Source organism: Lepidochelys olivacea (assembly GCF_965140295.1).
Source record: "Lepidochelys olivacea isolate rLepOli2 genome assembly, chromosome: 6".
NCBI classification, from domain to species: domain Eukaryota; kingdom Metazoa; phylum Chordata; order Testudines; family Cheloniidae; genus Lepidochelys; species Lepidochelys olivacea.
The window spans coordinates 63,904,160-63,920,158 of record NC_140416.1 but is presented as its reverse complement, the minus strand read 5'-3'; the positions used below and the strand labels follow the sequence as shown (position 1 = coordinate 63,920,158).

Sequence of the window (15,999 nt, the reverse complement as noted above, 5' to 3'; positions counted from 1 at the left end):
TGCTGCACAGACCTGGACCCAGAAGAGCTCACAATCTAAGTACAAGACAAGAGACAACAGATGGATGACAGACTAATGGGGGAGCACAAGGAAACAATGAGACAATGGTCAGCCTGTAACCTTCCTGTCCCTCTGTTTCAAATAAATATTAAGACAAATGACTGGAGTCACATGCAAAGGGAGGAAAGAACCAAAGGGGCAGTGGCAGGGAAGACATGTTGACTGTGTAGCAGGATGGGAAGGAGATAGAGTGTAGCCAGTTGGTTAAGAGCCGAGTGAGAACCAGGGTATCTGGGTTCAGTTCTTGCAGTGGAGCCTTGTCCTCTTTGTGCCTGTCTGTAAAAATGCAGATAACTCTCTCAACAGGCTGCCAGGAGGCTTAGTTCATTGATTAAGGTGGGAAGAGCTGTAGAGATAAGCAGTGTTAGTAGGGAGTCACCAGGTAGTGGCATTGGCCAAGAAAGCTTTCAGCATTTATGCTTTGCTGTGGTGTTGTGAGCTCTCTTGGATACAGGCCTCACTGGTGCAATCTGTACGCTGGTCATCTTGGCATTGGGTTGTAACATGCACTAGGTGGGTGCTTTTCACCATAAGGCTGCTCAGAATAAGGCAGTCTGCTTCATAAAGAGTGTGAGTAGGAAGCAAGTCACACCTATGGCCCGTGATCTGCATTGTTTGCCAGTCTTTCCAGTTACAGTTTAGGGTGGTGCTTTTAACTAGGACCCAGCACACTTAATGCTCTGTAAACAATATCAGAGATCACCTCCCTTCCTGTGGCATGCTGTGATGGATGAAATCGTCCAAAGCACTAAGCTATCAGCCCTCTAGTTTAACTGTGTAGGGAATGGCAGAGTGTTTTCAGTGTGTGTGCAACAGTGGAATTTGCTCCCCACTTCAGTTCAGCAGAGCCCCAAACTATTCATCTTCAGCATATGCATATATGCTGCAAGCATATGCTGCAAGCTCTATATATTCTGCCAGGCTTTTCCAGAGAGGCAAGGATATATTGTGATAAGGGGGTGAGAGTTGGGAGGTGATTTTATGGGATTTGAAGTGTCTTTTATTTGTTTTCCTGTTTACTTTAAATGTGGCTTATTGTAACATTTTGTAAACATGTAAAGATCTCTGGGGAAAGGGGGCTTGCTCATCTAGGAGTTTGTTCTTTCTGCCCTGTAGCTCCTCTAGGAAATACTTGGTATTAAGACAATTTTTTTTCCCTTCCAGAAGTTCAGTCTTGCACAGTAACTTTGTCTAAGCTTTCATTTGTCACCAGTCTCTATTTGCCTTCTCTAAAGCTCCTAAAGGGGAATTGAAAGCCAAAGTCTGTTTCTTAAAGTGGATTATTTCATCAGCTCGCTCATTCATATTTTGAACGTTGCTGATCAATTGTACACCTGAGGAACTGCATTGTTTTGCTGTGCTGAGGGTTTCTCAGTTACAAAGCTTGGTTCTGAAAACCAGATTGGTCTTGAAAAGCAGCCTCCCTGTGGCAAATTCCCTTTGACTCCCTCCACCCACTAGCCATACAGCACCTTTACTCCCCTTCTGCCTGTAAGTGGACAGTAATGACATCATGCAACATACATTATTTTTCAAAATTTTCCCATTCGCTGGTGTGACTCAAGCCAGCTCAGAGTTCCATAGCTGCCTCTTTCCCCTCCCAAAGACATTCCTCCTCAGTCATGCTGTCTGAGGAGGTTACTACTACTAAACAATCAAGTCCTGAAGTTTTTATTCATGACAAACCCTCACTGACTCCTTCATAATTTGTCCTATTAATATTTCTACCACCCTTTATTTTTAGCCTTCTTTCAGTATTAATACATGTAGAAACATCAACTTAAGTCATGATTCTCTCAGGACACTTTTTACCTACTACTGTTAAAAATAACACCTCAGATGGCTACAACTGAGATCAGAAAAAAGCTACTGTATCCTATTTTTCAGGTTGATTTGCTGTGTACTTTTGATAGCACTTTGCATATAGTCAGTTTCACTTACGTTTGTGTGGATTTTTCCATAGAAGAACGGGGGAGAGGGGGAAGAAACACACAACTGTAGGAAAGTGTCATTGAAAACCACACAGATTGGTAAGGGGGAAAACCCAATGGCAACTGTCATGCCAGAACCTATTTTTAATTCACTTTTTCAAATTGACTAGGGCCCAGATGCACCTAGGTATTTAGGCACCTAACTCCCATTTAGTGGGAGTTAGTCATCTAAATACTTTTGAGGATCTAGACCTAGGTTTCAAATTGGACTCCTTTGGGCCATATTGTTGAGACATCCTAACTAGTGGAAACGTCAGAAATCTAGCTGGCACCTTCTAACGTCTCTAACTGGGAAGCCTGCAAGAGTGATTGGGTCTAACTAAATCCTGCGCAGGGACGCCCTAGGTAAGTTAATGGTGTTACACCAGGGACGGATCTGTCCCATGGTAAGCTTCCCCAGGCCTATCAGTAAAACAACCAGACAATGCTCTGATTAAAGCCAAGACAAGGAAAAGAGCAAAGGAAACTTTCTTCTTCTTCTAGGAAATGAAATTCTTTCCACACAGTTGGCAGGAACCCAAGAGTTCAGCTTTAACTTACCTGGGGAGGCTGCTCTAGGAACTCTGAAATTTAACTCTTACTGTAGTGAGTTTTACAAGATGTTTCGTGGGTGCTGGGTTGTGGTTTTTTCTTCTTCTTTGTCTTAACCCTCCTTTCTTCTCAAGCTCACCTAGAAAGTCGTCTTTGCACTCAACCTCCCATGCCCAAAATACTAACACAACCTGCTGGCTTTGCCAGAAAACGCTTAGCACATTAGCGGGTTTAACGGCCACAGTTGCAATCACTTAGGAGGCTGCAGAACTGCATAGATTTCATTCCAGGATCCCTTCCAGCTGGTGGCTTTTTTGACAGCACTCGGTGGCACATTTACAAGCACACAAAGCCTGCAATATAGATGAAATATGAGTTGCTGTACTACATGGGGAGCATAGTTGTGGAGGAGGAGGGAGGGTAACGAGAGCAGCTTGATAATGTCTATGGAGAGAGAAATTTGAAGTGGCTTGGGTAAGGTTTCCACTATTTAGTATCCTTATGAAAATGGTTATTACTACAGTTGCTCTGTTCTTGCTTAAGAAAAGGATCAGTGCTGACCTATCCAGCTCTCTCTGTAGTAAGTAGTATTTATGCCCTGTTGTTTTGGCTGGCTTGGGTAACTCATGTCACCTGCAACTTATTTCTGTAATTGCCTTTGCGTCAGATTCTGCTGTGGGCTTCAGCAGTGTAAAATACAGACTAATTCCTTTGAGGTCAATGCAGTTACTCTGGATTTTTAAACTGGTGCATCTGAATGCAGAATTTGGCCTTCTGACTCTAGTAACACCTGCAGCAAGAAAAGAGAGGCTCCCATGCTGCTGAATTGAGCCAGGCAACTGCTTATCTCTCCTGCAGATGTTTCTGCCTTTTTGTCTCCCTTAATGTAGGGAGAGGGGGAGTGACAGAGCATTGGAATGTGCCATATCCTTTCTGTTCTCTCCTGGTTGGTTCAGTGTAGCCAAAAGCTAGTATGGTGTAGGAGCTGGAGACTAGGTGCCAGTCAACACAGCGAACAGGGAACTGTTTAATAATTTGTTAGTTCTCTGACCATATTATTGCATTTCTGACCGTGGGGATAGGCCCAAATCATGTTAGAAAATCGTGCTGTCATTCTAGCCCTGCCTTGAACCATATGCTAATGCTGTTGGGCCATATCCAAGTGTAATGACTGTTTAAAGGTGATAGCTTCCTGCCCATGTAGTACAGTATAGCTAGCATGTTTCTCAGCAAAATATCTCTGCTCACACTAGAGAGGGAAATTCTGCTGGAATGGTGCTAGCAATGGCCATGTTTGGACACTTCTGTAGGCAGATGGCATGGCAAGATTTCATGTGGGCCGGCCTTGCTGTTTCCTAGTGTATATTTTTGGAGAGAGAGGGTACTGTCTCTAGAGGGATGGGACTCAGTTGCTCTGGTCTGCAGGGAGTAGCACTGACTGTCTAGCGCTGGCAAAGAAAAAGGTGTTTCTGTTGGTTTGGTTGTTGACAAGCATCCTAATGGGCACTGCATAGGTCTGCTGTGAGGACTGAGGACTAGATTACTTGAATCAGGTTGCCCTAGATATGCACCCCAGAATGTAAAGGGGATTATACAGAATTCGGGGGATACCGGATTATTTTTTAATATATTGAGTATAAACCTATTTGGAAAGGCAATAAGCCATCTACTCCAACATGCCAGCTCTTCTAAACAATGATATTAATCCCCCTTTCACGTATTTCCACAACATTGCATGGTGCTGTAAGGAGTAAGAAGCTTTTTTTGACAGGTGTGCCCTCACTCCTTCCCATAATTGGGTATCCCCTATCTGAGTAGAATCAGACTGCAGGTATTGAAGCGCTTGTACATGCTGCAGTTTGGTGATTCCTGATTATGCATCCCCTCTAAAGCACCAGCGGCTTGCTTCTGTTATTGTTGTCTGGCTTTGGAGTTTATCTCCATCTACCCTTCCGCCTCCCATTGCTTGCACATGTAACAAAGACATGCATTGGGCTAAATTCTCTATCCTAGATCCGTGCACAGGAATCTGGTCTGTGTGAGCCAAATCCACGATGCTGTCGAAGGAAAATGTTCCTAACTGGAACTGATTAGGACAGAAAGTAGCCAAGAAATACACGAAAGAGGGAATTGTGCTTAAATCATTAAATAAAAGAAAAAAACCCCAAACAAATGTGAAGAGAACATGAAATTTCCTCTTTGATGTTCTGCGCTGGGCAGCTTTCAGTCTTTGTTTAAAGACTTTTCCCCCCTGTTTGCTTCTTGTTGGATTGTATCCAGTATTACAACGTTCATGTAATGCCTTGACTTAGCTATCGTTTTTCTTGGGATAATTATAGGTTAGCATAATGTATCTATTGTTCTGTTCCACAGAGCAGCATTGTCATATGGATGGCTGGGGTGGGGAGGGGGAGAATCTCTGTGAGTCTCCTGCATCCACACTGTGTCTTTAATTAGCATTCTTCCTCGCTTTTCCATCCTATGCTGAAGGCTGAGCTCTGCCCCTTCTCGGCCTGTTGCTTGCTCTCTTTCCAGCTGCTGTAATGGTGCTATGGCTGTCATTCCAGGCAGACTTCACTTACGTCCTAGAAGGTTTCTCTTTCGGAATGAAAATGACATTAGGCCACATGTTGAGCTACTGGTATTTATAAAGGAAGCATGTAGATTATCCTTTCCCAAACTATTAGTTGACAGGTTTCAGAGGAGTTTCTCTCATTAGTTTGAATAATTTTTATTAGTATCAGAGAGGAGAAAATATTATTTATTACATTACTGTCCAGAGCCCCAGTCTGGGATGAGGATCCAGTTATGCTACACACTGTACAGACATGGAGTATAAACAAGAGTCCCTGTCTTGAAGATATTACACTTTTTCTTATATCAACATTTTGTCTTTGCCCCCAAAGGAAAGCGGTGGGGTACTGTTGTTGAATGTTATAAACTTGTCTTTGCGTGTTTGACAGGTGAGTAGTACCTAAGTGGGTGCTAGAAAAATAAAAATAATATAAAGTGGAAGAGCCTGTTTAAATAGCTACTGTTATATGCAAGGAAAAAAATCGTGGCTCATAATTAGGGCCCCCTACCAAATTCATGGTCCATTTTGGTCAATTTCACGGTCATAGGATTTTAAAAATAGTTTCATGATTTCAGCGATTTAAATCTGAAATTTCATGGTGTTGTAATTGTAGGGGTCCTGACCCAAAAAGGAGTGGTGTGTGTGTGTGTGTGTGTGTGTGTGTGTGTGTGTGTGTGGTGTCACAAGGTTATTGTAGAGGGCGTTGTGGTATTGCTACTCTTACTTCTGCACTGCTGCTGGCGGTGACGCTGCCTTCAGAGCTGGGCAGCTGGAGAGTGGCAGCTGCTCGGCGGGAGCCCAACTCTGAAGGCAAAGCCGCCACCAGCAGCCGTGCAGAAGTAAGGGTGGCAACACTGCACCGCCCCTAACATAACTTTGTGACCCCCCTGCAACTCCCTTTTGGGTCAGGACCCCCAAATTGAGAAATGCCGGTGTCCTCTGTGAAATCTGTATAGTATCAGGTAAAAGCGCGCACAAGGCTAGATTTCATGGGGGGAGATCAGATTTCACGGTCCATGACACGTTTTTCATGGCCATGAATTTGAAAAGGCCCTACTCATAATTGGTCGAAAAGTCATGCAGTCAGTCATTTGGTTTCTGTTGTTGCCACCTCTAATGTAAACAATACTGAGATCTGGAGCGAGTTTATAGTCAATCAGGCTGCATATACAAATAGAGGCATCTAGATTAGTTATGCTGATGTCAGTGAAAAATATTTTTTGCCTTTGAGTTCATCAGGTAGCCTATGGAGATAGTTCCTGACTGGCTCATCAGAGGACAATTGTAGGCTTTTTTTCAGGACTTCAGACTCCCTTTGGAATGTTGATTTTTTTTTTTAAAGGAAATAAACGCTATTACACTTTTGAAATCCATTGTTTTACTGCAGAAAGTTCCAGATATTCAGAATATATGTTATAACATGTATATTGGGCCACATTCAACACTGGTATATTTGAACACAACTCCACTGACTTAAATAGTGGACAAGGAATTTTATCAATTTTCCCTTTCCCCCTGACCTCCCTCCAGCCCTAAGCAGAAGGCCAACACACATGCTCTTCCCTTGAATCTCCTCTCTAAACCACAAGTCTACCATGAATCCTAGAAGTTAAAGATGGTGAAGACTATCCTGCTCCCTATCATTGCATAATTGTTCTCCACAGGACCGGACATTTGGTGTGAAGACTATAACCCGAAGAAATGTTTTTGCACACTTATAGGAAGACAATTTGCAACTCTGAAATTATGTGTATGGGGCAGGGAATGAAGGGCATGCAAGCAGACTTTTCAGTGTGTCCTTGCAACATGACGAGGCCTTCTTAAATTAATCTCTTTCATAATAATAATTTGTGGAATTATGTCTCAGAAATAAAGAAACCAAACAGATGTACAATTTGGTAAACTGCAAGCATTAAATGGCCAAGCTTATCATCCCTGGTGTATGCTCATAGTGTTCAGGGAGTTATAGTGTGTGATGTAGATGTATAAGGAGTGATGAATGTGGCCCAAATGGTCTTTCAGTAAAATTCAATTTTTTGGTTTGCTTTCCAAAGGAATGGTGACTTAGAGATAGTGCTTTAGAAACAGATGATGTCTCTTGAATTCAATGCCTGCATCCTGAGAGAGAAGGAGAGAAGCAAGCCAGCCAATTCCTCACTGGGGATATTTCCAGAGCTAAGGAACATTGCCAGGTGTGGTCACAGGCTGGTTCTGACCGCATTAGGTATGTTTGAACAGCACTAGGATCTTCAGTACAACTGCTGTACTTATTGTATTTTCCCCTTTGTGCTCTGACCGTGGAAAACCACAGGTTAATCTCAGTCAGACCTTGCAAATGGCTGACACCATTGGACCAGATCCAGAAAAATTCCTTCCCCTGGCTTAAGCCTATTTACATACCACAGATTATTACCAGATGGCACTCACCTTTTTTTATTCATTCCCACGCATCATGACCCAGGCAATTGGCTCACTTTTTTAGTATTTCCTTTATTCTCAATGTATTTTTAAAAGCCAAATAAATGATCCTTGTGTGTCTTGACATCTGCTGCAATCATTCCCATTGACTCAAATGACACCTTGAAGGAGATGGAACAAACTGGCTACAGTCTCTCATTGTGTCTTTGCTGGCCCTTACACCACACTCTCTTGTGCCTGAAATCCACTAATGCTCATGACTCCAGCTGTCTTTTTTTTTTTTTTTTGCTTTTTGTCCACTTCTACCTCAAAGAGCCAAATGCCATCTCTCTCCATTATCTCAGCTTAGATCAGGGACTCCTTTCATACCCCTAACATTGATCAAAGATTTTAAACTGGGAGTAAAGCAGGAATCAGCTGCATGTTTGTGGAAGAAGAGGGATTAAATCTGAGAATTTGCCCTGGGTCACTCCACATGAAGAGCCTTGCCTAACAAAGAACACACTATGATCATTATTTTATTTATTTCTTCATTATTAATATAATGCTCTCCATGTTCTATAGTGGCAGAAAAATAAGACCAAATTAATCTTTGGTGTCACTTGGTTGCATTCCGTGGATTTATACCAAGGATAAATTTGGTTAAACTAGAGTTACTGTTACAATGGTTGGTCACTCTTCTGATGTTTTCAGATCCCACCTGCTTCCCTGAGATTTCAGGGAAGAGAGGAGTCAAATCGAGTCTGTATGTGTGTCCTAAATTTAGGATTAATTTTTGTTCCTGCAGGGATTCCAATTTTTAGTTCTAATCTAGGCTTCATAGCTGGTGGGGGGGCTTTCCATGGGATGTGCTGAATCAGTGAATTTCAAGGATGCTCTGGCCATGGCTCTTTCCCAGTCAGTGCAACCAACTTTCAGGGCTGTTCTGGGTGCCGCTGCAACCCCTTCCAGGCAGAGTTTCTCTTATCTGGGGTCCCCAGCCCTGGGTCATCTTGGTAGAAGCTGATGTATCCCACTCAGGACTGAATTAAGTGCACAGAGTGCAACAGAACAGCCAAGCTTCAAAGTAAGGTAAAAAGGTAAACAAACAGGCTAAATGATGAGAAATACTAGATTTATGAAATTCATTCTGGTTCAATAACCTAAATTGGCTCTTTCAATCAAGATAATTTTTTATCTTGACAATGTCTCTTCATACATTCTTCTGCTGGCAGGGCTAAGGGAAGAGCAGAACACAATGGGCCTGATTCTCCTCTCACAGTGATGTAAATCAGAAGCAATTCCACTTAAGTCAATTGACCCAATAATTTCAGGCTCCTCCTGAACAGATTTTGCTTGACAAGCTGCAATGGGCTATATTCAGAGTTTGTTTGATAAGGGAAGCCTTCACCCCTGGGGCAACACTCCCAGATCTCACTAAACTCAGTATGAGAGACAAGGTGGGTGAGGTAGTATCTTTTATTGGACCAACTTCTGTTGGAGAGAGAAACAAGCTTTAGAGCTTACACAGAACTTTTCTTCAGGTCTGGGAAGTGTACTCAGAGTGTCACAGCTAAATACAAGTTGGAACAGATTGTTTAGCATAAGTAGTCAACACACATTTCAAGGGACTACTCATGGTGAAATGGCCCATTAACATCCCTGCAGTCATAGGGGAGCAAGGGAGGGGGCAGGAAAGGCAGCTGCTTGTGGGGTTGTTAGTGGGTTATAGATTGTTGTAATAAACCATAAATCCAGTGTCTCTATTCAGTCCATGATTTTTTGTCTAGCAATGTTATGAATTTAAGCTCCCAGGCTCATCTTTTGAAAGTGTTGTGCAGGTTTCCTTTGATGATGGGGATGGATAGGTCAGACATAGAGTAGTGGCTTTGTGAAAAGTGTTCACCCACAGGTGATATGGTGATTTTGTCTTTTATAATTTTCCTGTGTGAGTTCATTTGAGACTGTAGTGATCGTCTGGTTTCACCCACATAGTTGTTATTTGGGGCATTTAGTGCACTAGATGAAGTGCACTACATGTTGTGATAGGTATGTGTAGGACCTATGGATCTTGAAAGGTATGTTTTGGGGAATGTTGATCATTGTATCAGTGGCGATATGTCTGCAGGTTTTGCATCTGTTGTTCTGGCAGGGTCTGGTGCCACCTTTTGAGTTGGTGCGTTCTAGTCTGTTGGGAGCTTGCTTCTGATGATGAGCTTGGAGAGGTTGGGAGGTTGTTTGAAGGCCAAAGGGAGGGGGTTCAGGAAAGATTTCTTTCAGGATGGAGTCCCCATCGAGTATTGGTTGTAGTTGTTCGATCATACCCCATATGGGTTCCAGTGTGGGGTGGTAGGTGACAATAACTAGGGGTGTGTGATATTTCTGTATCAAAGCAGGTTCTCTCTCTTGGTTGGCTCATTCCATGATGAGATCTACTTCTCTGGTGAAGTGTGCTTGTTTGATGAAGGCAATTTTGAGTGTGTTAAGGTGTATATCCCAGACTTTCTCCTCTGTGCATATTCTGTGGTATCTGAGTGCCTAGCTGTAGATAGCAGATTTCTCGGTGTGTTTGGGTGGCTCTTGGATCTATGAAGCTAGGTATGGTGATCTGGGGTTTCTTCTATATAGTTGTCTGTAGGGTTCCAATATTGAAGCTGATTATGGTATCCAGGAAGTTGATGCTAGTTTGTGAGTATTCTAGAGAGAGTCTAATGGATGGGTGGTGGTTGTTGGAGTTGTGGTGGAAATCTATGAGGGAGTTTTGTCATCTGTCCAGAGGATGAAAATATCATTGATGTATCTCAGTTAGATATATTGTTGGTTTCATGTTGCATTTGTCTAGAAATTCTTCTTCAAGGCGGCCCATGAAGAGGTTGGCATATTGGGGAGCCATCCTGCTCCCTCTGGCTGTACCTGTGGTTTGGACAAAGTGTTTGTTATTGAATGTAAAGTTGTTATAGGTGAGGATAAAATGGATGAGTTTGGCAGTGTTTGGGGTGGATATCTGAGGGCTGTCCATTGTCTTGTAAATATCTGAAGCAGGCAGCTATGCCATCATTGTGAGGGATGTTGGTGTATAGGGAAGTGGCATCCATGGTGGTAAGGATGGTGTTCTGAGGAAGGTTGTTAATGTTGTAGAGTTTGTGGAGGATGTTGGTTGTGTCCAAGAAGAAGCTGTCTCTTTGTGTGGTGAGTGGTTTGATGATGGTTTCTATGAGTTCTGATATTTCTTCAGTAAGAGTGTCGTGGCCAGATATGATGGATCTGCCTAGGTTTCTGTGTTTGTGTATCTTGGGAAGTGTGTAGAAGGTCCATGGGGTGGGTCCTTGGGGAATAAGTTTGTAGAGTTTCTTGTGGAGTTATTTGGGAAAGGATTTGATGATATCTTTAAATTCCCAAGTTCTTTATAGGAGGTGGTGTCGGAGAGTTGTTGGTTGGCCTTGTTAATGTAGTCATCACAGTGGAGGACGAGGATAGTGCTCCCTTTGTCTGCTGGTTAGACTTCTATCTGGTGGTTAGATTTCAGGGACTGTATAGCTGTCCTCCCGGTGGTGGAGAGATTGTGGTGGATATGATGTTAGTTGTTGACTGTGAAATCCTTAACAATGTGGGTGAAACCAGACAGTCACTATGCTCTCTAATGAATTCACACAGGAAAATGATAAAAGACAAAATCACTGTATCACCTGTGGGTGAACACTAGTCACAAAGTGATCACTCTATATCTGACCTATCAGTTCTCATGCTCAAAGGAAACCTGCACAACTCTCTTTCAAAACACAAACCTGCGAGTTTAAATTCATAAGTTTGCTAGACACTAAAAATGATGGACTGAATAAAGACACCAGATTTATGGTTTATTACAACAATCTATAACCCACTATTAACCCCCACCAGCTGCCTGTCTACCCCTTCCCCTTGTGTTCTCTCCTGTGACTTCAGAGATGTTAATTTGCAACTTCACCTTGAATGGTCCCTTGAAATATGTAACTACCTGTCCCACCTTTTGTTTATCTATGACACTCTTAGTATGTTTCACAGACCTGAAGAAGAGCTCTGTGTAAGCTTGAAAGCTTCTCTTTCTGACCAACATAAGTTGGTCCAATAAAAGATATCACCTCACCCACCTTCTCTCTCTAATATCCTGGGACTAACACCGCTACAACAATACTGCGTACACTCAATATGGTCAACTTTTTGTATGGTCTCTGTTCAGAGTGCAATGGCAAAAAGCACTTTTATTGAGAGAAAATGACTTTTTAGTAACCACATTGTGGGATGCCATATTTATTCTGTCTGATGGATACAGTCTTGCCAGTGCTTGTGATTTTTCTGAGAGCCCCCAGCTCTTGGAATCCAGAGACTTCATGAGAGTCTCAGCTTTCATTTTTAAAAAAGTTCCTAGCTCTCCTGATTGTGGAGAAAACCTTGAAAATGGGAACTGAGTGTAACCTAAAGGCTTAGAAACCAGAAGACAAATAATAAGAAATGCAGATTTTTTTTTTAAAAAAATCTCATTGTTTTTGGGAGCCTGACTCATAATTTTTGAATGTTTTTTGTTATCAGTACTGTGGATATTTGTAGAGCACCAGCCCCTGGAGTATCTAAGTGAATCCCCATCATTGGAAATGTCTAAGAACACGTTAGATAAACATCTGTCAGGGATGCTCTAGCTATACTTGATCCTGCCTCAGTGCAGGAGGATGGCCTCTCAAGGTTCCTTCCAGCCCTACATTTCTGATTCTCTGATTTTTCTAGTTAAAACTAGAGATAGGCCTGTCTGTAATGGGTTGAATCTAAATGCTACATCCTATTTCTCCAGAATTTGGGGCAATTAGGATTTATATCTGGATTTTGAGCCCTCTTCCCTGGAGGCACATTTGGATCTGGGGAGTTGGGTTGGCCTATTCTAGAGGTGTGGATCCAGAGGGATGGGGAGGCCCATTCTAGAGTTTTGAGACCTGATCCATGACAGCTTTATGTTGCACTCTGTACAGAGGGGTGAGTTGGGAGGAATACACAGGCACAGAAACACTTGACAAGTTTAGCAGAATTTTATTGGAATAAGACTGACAGTTACTGACAAGAACTTCTATTGGTACCTCCTTACCTTCTCTGGGTACAACCCTCCTTTCTGTATGGAGCATATCTAAGTTTTGACTTGTCCTGAAGTCTCCCTGGATTAGATTTACCTGACTACAACAGTTCACTTAGTAATGGGTAGGGGAGCCATTTTGAACTAGGGCCCAGAGTTAAGAACGTAGGAACACAGGATGGGCAGAGACCTCCTGCGTCATCATGTCTCGTCACCTGTTACTGCAGGCAATCAGCTTCTCAGTCTCCCTCACACACTGATGGGCCCCTGAATCTAATTTTTTCTCTTTTCACCTGCCTCCACTCACACGCCTCCTTCCCAAAGTGGTTCTGCCACAGGGGAGCTGCAAGGAACAACTTTCTCAGTGGTCCACTTTAAAACTTCAGCTGCCCTATTAACTTGCCCTTTGAACAAACCCCTCAATATAATGTGGTTTTAAACCTGGTGTTAGGAAACGAATAGTGTACTCTGTATTCTCTGTACTCTAGAAAAACTCTTCTACTGCAAATATGGCCTCAGTCTTCCACAATCGTGCCCTTGCACCTTGTGCAGTCATTAACACCTGTGTAAACTGAGTGGAAGGTGCTACCATAAATCAGAATGGTAGCCTCTTACATCCAGCGTTCACGGGTGGTGACGATTACATGAGGTGCAAGGCAGTGGAGAATCAGGCCTCTATAGTTGAGATGCAGGCCTCGAATCCAGGTCCAGTTAGAGCATTTTTTATTTTAACCTTCCAGTTAGTGCAAACTTAATTGTGTGTCTAAAAATTAAGTTGATTTTTTTTTCCTGCTTCCTACCTCTTCTTTCTGCATGATGTTTCTGGAATCAGAATTTATATGACAATCATCAGTAACTTTTTCTAAAGTAACTTTTGGTTTTGCAGAACAGACTATCGTACAAAGTGCATATTAATCTGAAGGGAGCAGATGTTTACAGTAATATGGCACTATTTCCACTGTCATTCTCCCAGATAGAATGACATTTTAAAAAGAAGTAACTTAGGGTGAGCCCTCTTTTTGCATTCCATGGGGTTCCCCTCTAATATTCTATCAAGCTGCACTCTGTGCATCCCAGATCCACAAAAAGCACAAACCAACAAACAGTCCATACAAAAACCCTGAAGCAGAAAGATTTGAAAATGTCTCCATCTTTATGCATTAAGAAGTTTAAAATCTGCCAGCCTATAGAGAATTATAATCACACACACAGCATGCCACCTTAAATCCTCTAGGAATTTTGCCACAGGTGCCTGACAGCTGCTGCCAATGTTTCCAGCTGTTTCTCCACTTTTGGATGCATCACACAAATTGAGAAGCCTCATCAACTGACGGATGAAGCTGAGGAGTCTGATGGATGAGCTCTGAAGGGTGGAATGAGGTGGGACATAGAATTTCTTGTGAGGGTGGACTGAGGACATAACTGTACAGTAGCTGCCTAGGAACTGGAGGCTTCTTCCCTTAGTATGTTCTGTAAGTGACACTTTTTACATTTTGCCTTTTTAGACCAAAAGTAGGAGCATTAGAAAGAAAGGACCATAACTACAATATTCTGTTTTGATTAAATCTTTCCCTCAAAAAGTGTAACAGGAATCAAGAAGAGGTTCCCTCCAGTTATTCACACTGCCCACAAAAAGAATATTCTCCAGCCATAGTATCTAAAAATACATAATATAAAATAAACACAGACATCCTCCGCTATAAAAACTAAATCAAAGTTCCCGCAACTCATCTAAAGTAAAACAGTCAATGCAAAAACCTCAGAGATAGCAACCTTAAAAAAAGTATTTGATATGTGTGATACATATGTAATATATACTGTCTTAAACTCACGGAGACATTTTGTTATTGAATGGATTCACAGGGGGAGCCACAAAACCACCATTGTGCCGTGTCCTGACACTGTGTTGTGATGTCTTTGTTGCTTTTTTCTTGCTGTTGCAGCACACGATCACATATTGATGGTAAGCTATGTGCAAACATCTCCAGGCAATGTCAGATCATTAGGCCATGATTGTTTTGTGGCTCTTTGAAAATGGCATTTCTTCTTTCTTCCACTCTTTCTGACCAGGGCCAGCTTTAGGTTTTTTGCTGCTCCAAGAGCACAACTGCCCAAGCAAAAAAAAAGAAAAGGGTGGCCAGAATGACGCCGCCCCTGGAATTGTGCAGCCCCAAGCACATGCTTGCTTTGCTGGTGCCTAGAGCCGGTCCTCGTTCTGACAGCCAACATAGAGGGGAGTTTTCCTCTTTCTACCCTTCCCCGTGGCAATTTGGAAGAATAAAGAGGGATCCCAGATGCCCTTGTTTATTTGCATAGCATTCTTGTTTGTAAATCCAGAATGAGAGGAGTTCTGATCAAACCTGCAGGCACTACCAGAACCACATGTTATCCTGCAAAGTGCTACAAGTTGTTACCGGTTTATATAATAGATTTTGCCCATCTGAGATTATATAAATTTTCTGGCTTCCTGGAAAACATTCTATGCTTCATCAGGTCACATGGTGCTCTTTCAGCTAGTCACTCTGCTTATTCAGAGAATGATTCAGGGTGGGACTAGTGTGTGTTTGTCTGACGGTATGGAGAAGTGATCCGCCATCTGTTTATGACTCCTCCAGCCAAGGAGTCTGATCCTGAGAGGTGCTGTGTACCTACCATGCTCACTGAAGATAATGTGAGGTTTGAGACTTCAGCAGCTTTCAGGATCAGGCCTAAAATTAAGCCATGATAATTCCCCCCCAATGATTCCATTCCCAATGGAAAAGTTTCCATGTATTGGAACTGGAATTGCCTCCAGCCATCATAACTCTGACTGCTAAGGGAGTTGGAGGTTGAATCCACAAAATAACTTCTATCTTTTATGCTCTCAACCTGACAGTTAGTGGTGGCATGAATCCAGAATTTCTTGGTGCTGAGCATGAACATACAGTGCATCAGACTGATGACATCGAGACAGCCATGCACCATGGTTTCTACTCCAGCTGGGGCCACACGTCATCTCATAAGGTTCCTAGAGGTACTATTGTAACACCAACAGACCCTGGATGTTAGCAGGTGGGACTGAACCTGGGACCTCTGGAGCTTAGTGCATGAGCCTCTACCACATGAGCTAAAGGCCAGCTGGCTGTTAGCTAAGGCTGTAGAGCAAACTCATTAGTCTTTCTCTCTCTCTCTCTCTCTGTCTTCCCTCCCCCCCCAGTGGTCTTGGTGCCACTGGATGGGACAGAACACCACACCACCCCCCAGGAGGTGTGTGGGAACTATGAACAGTGCAGTGTGAAATGCTGTGGGCTTGTTCTGGTGCGTGCGCTCACCGTTGCTCCCTAGTAACACTATGTATGTGAGCCTAAGAG

The 15,999-nt window shown here is 42.8% G+C and overlaps 1 protein-coding gene across 6 annotated transcripts in view; it reads left to right on the top strand.

Annotated features, from left to right (window-relative positions):
* Window positions 1–15,999, top strand: part of DPF3 (double PHD fingers 3) — a 210,887-nt gene that overhangs the window by 59,361 nt on the left and 135,527 nt on the right. Inside the window, exon 1 of one of the 6 annotated variants that reach the window (XM_084629916.1) lies at window positions 14,010–14,029. The exons of 4 other annotated variants lie outside the window; for them this stretch is intronic. In XM_084629916.1, coding sequence (XP_084486042.1) covers window positions 14,025–14,029 — 5 coding nt within the window. In that variant the 5' untranslated portion in view covers window positions 14,010–14,024. Of the gene's footprint in view, window positions 1–14,009; window positions 14,030–15,643; window positions 15,663–15,999 lie in introns of those variants that run through there. One more of the 6 variants, XM_084629917.1, reaches the window with a different exon arrangement.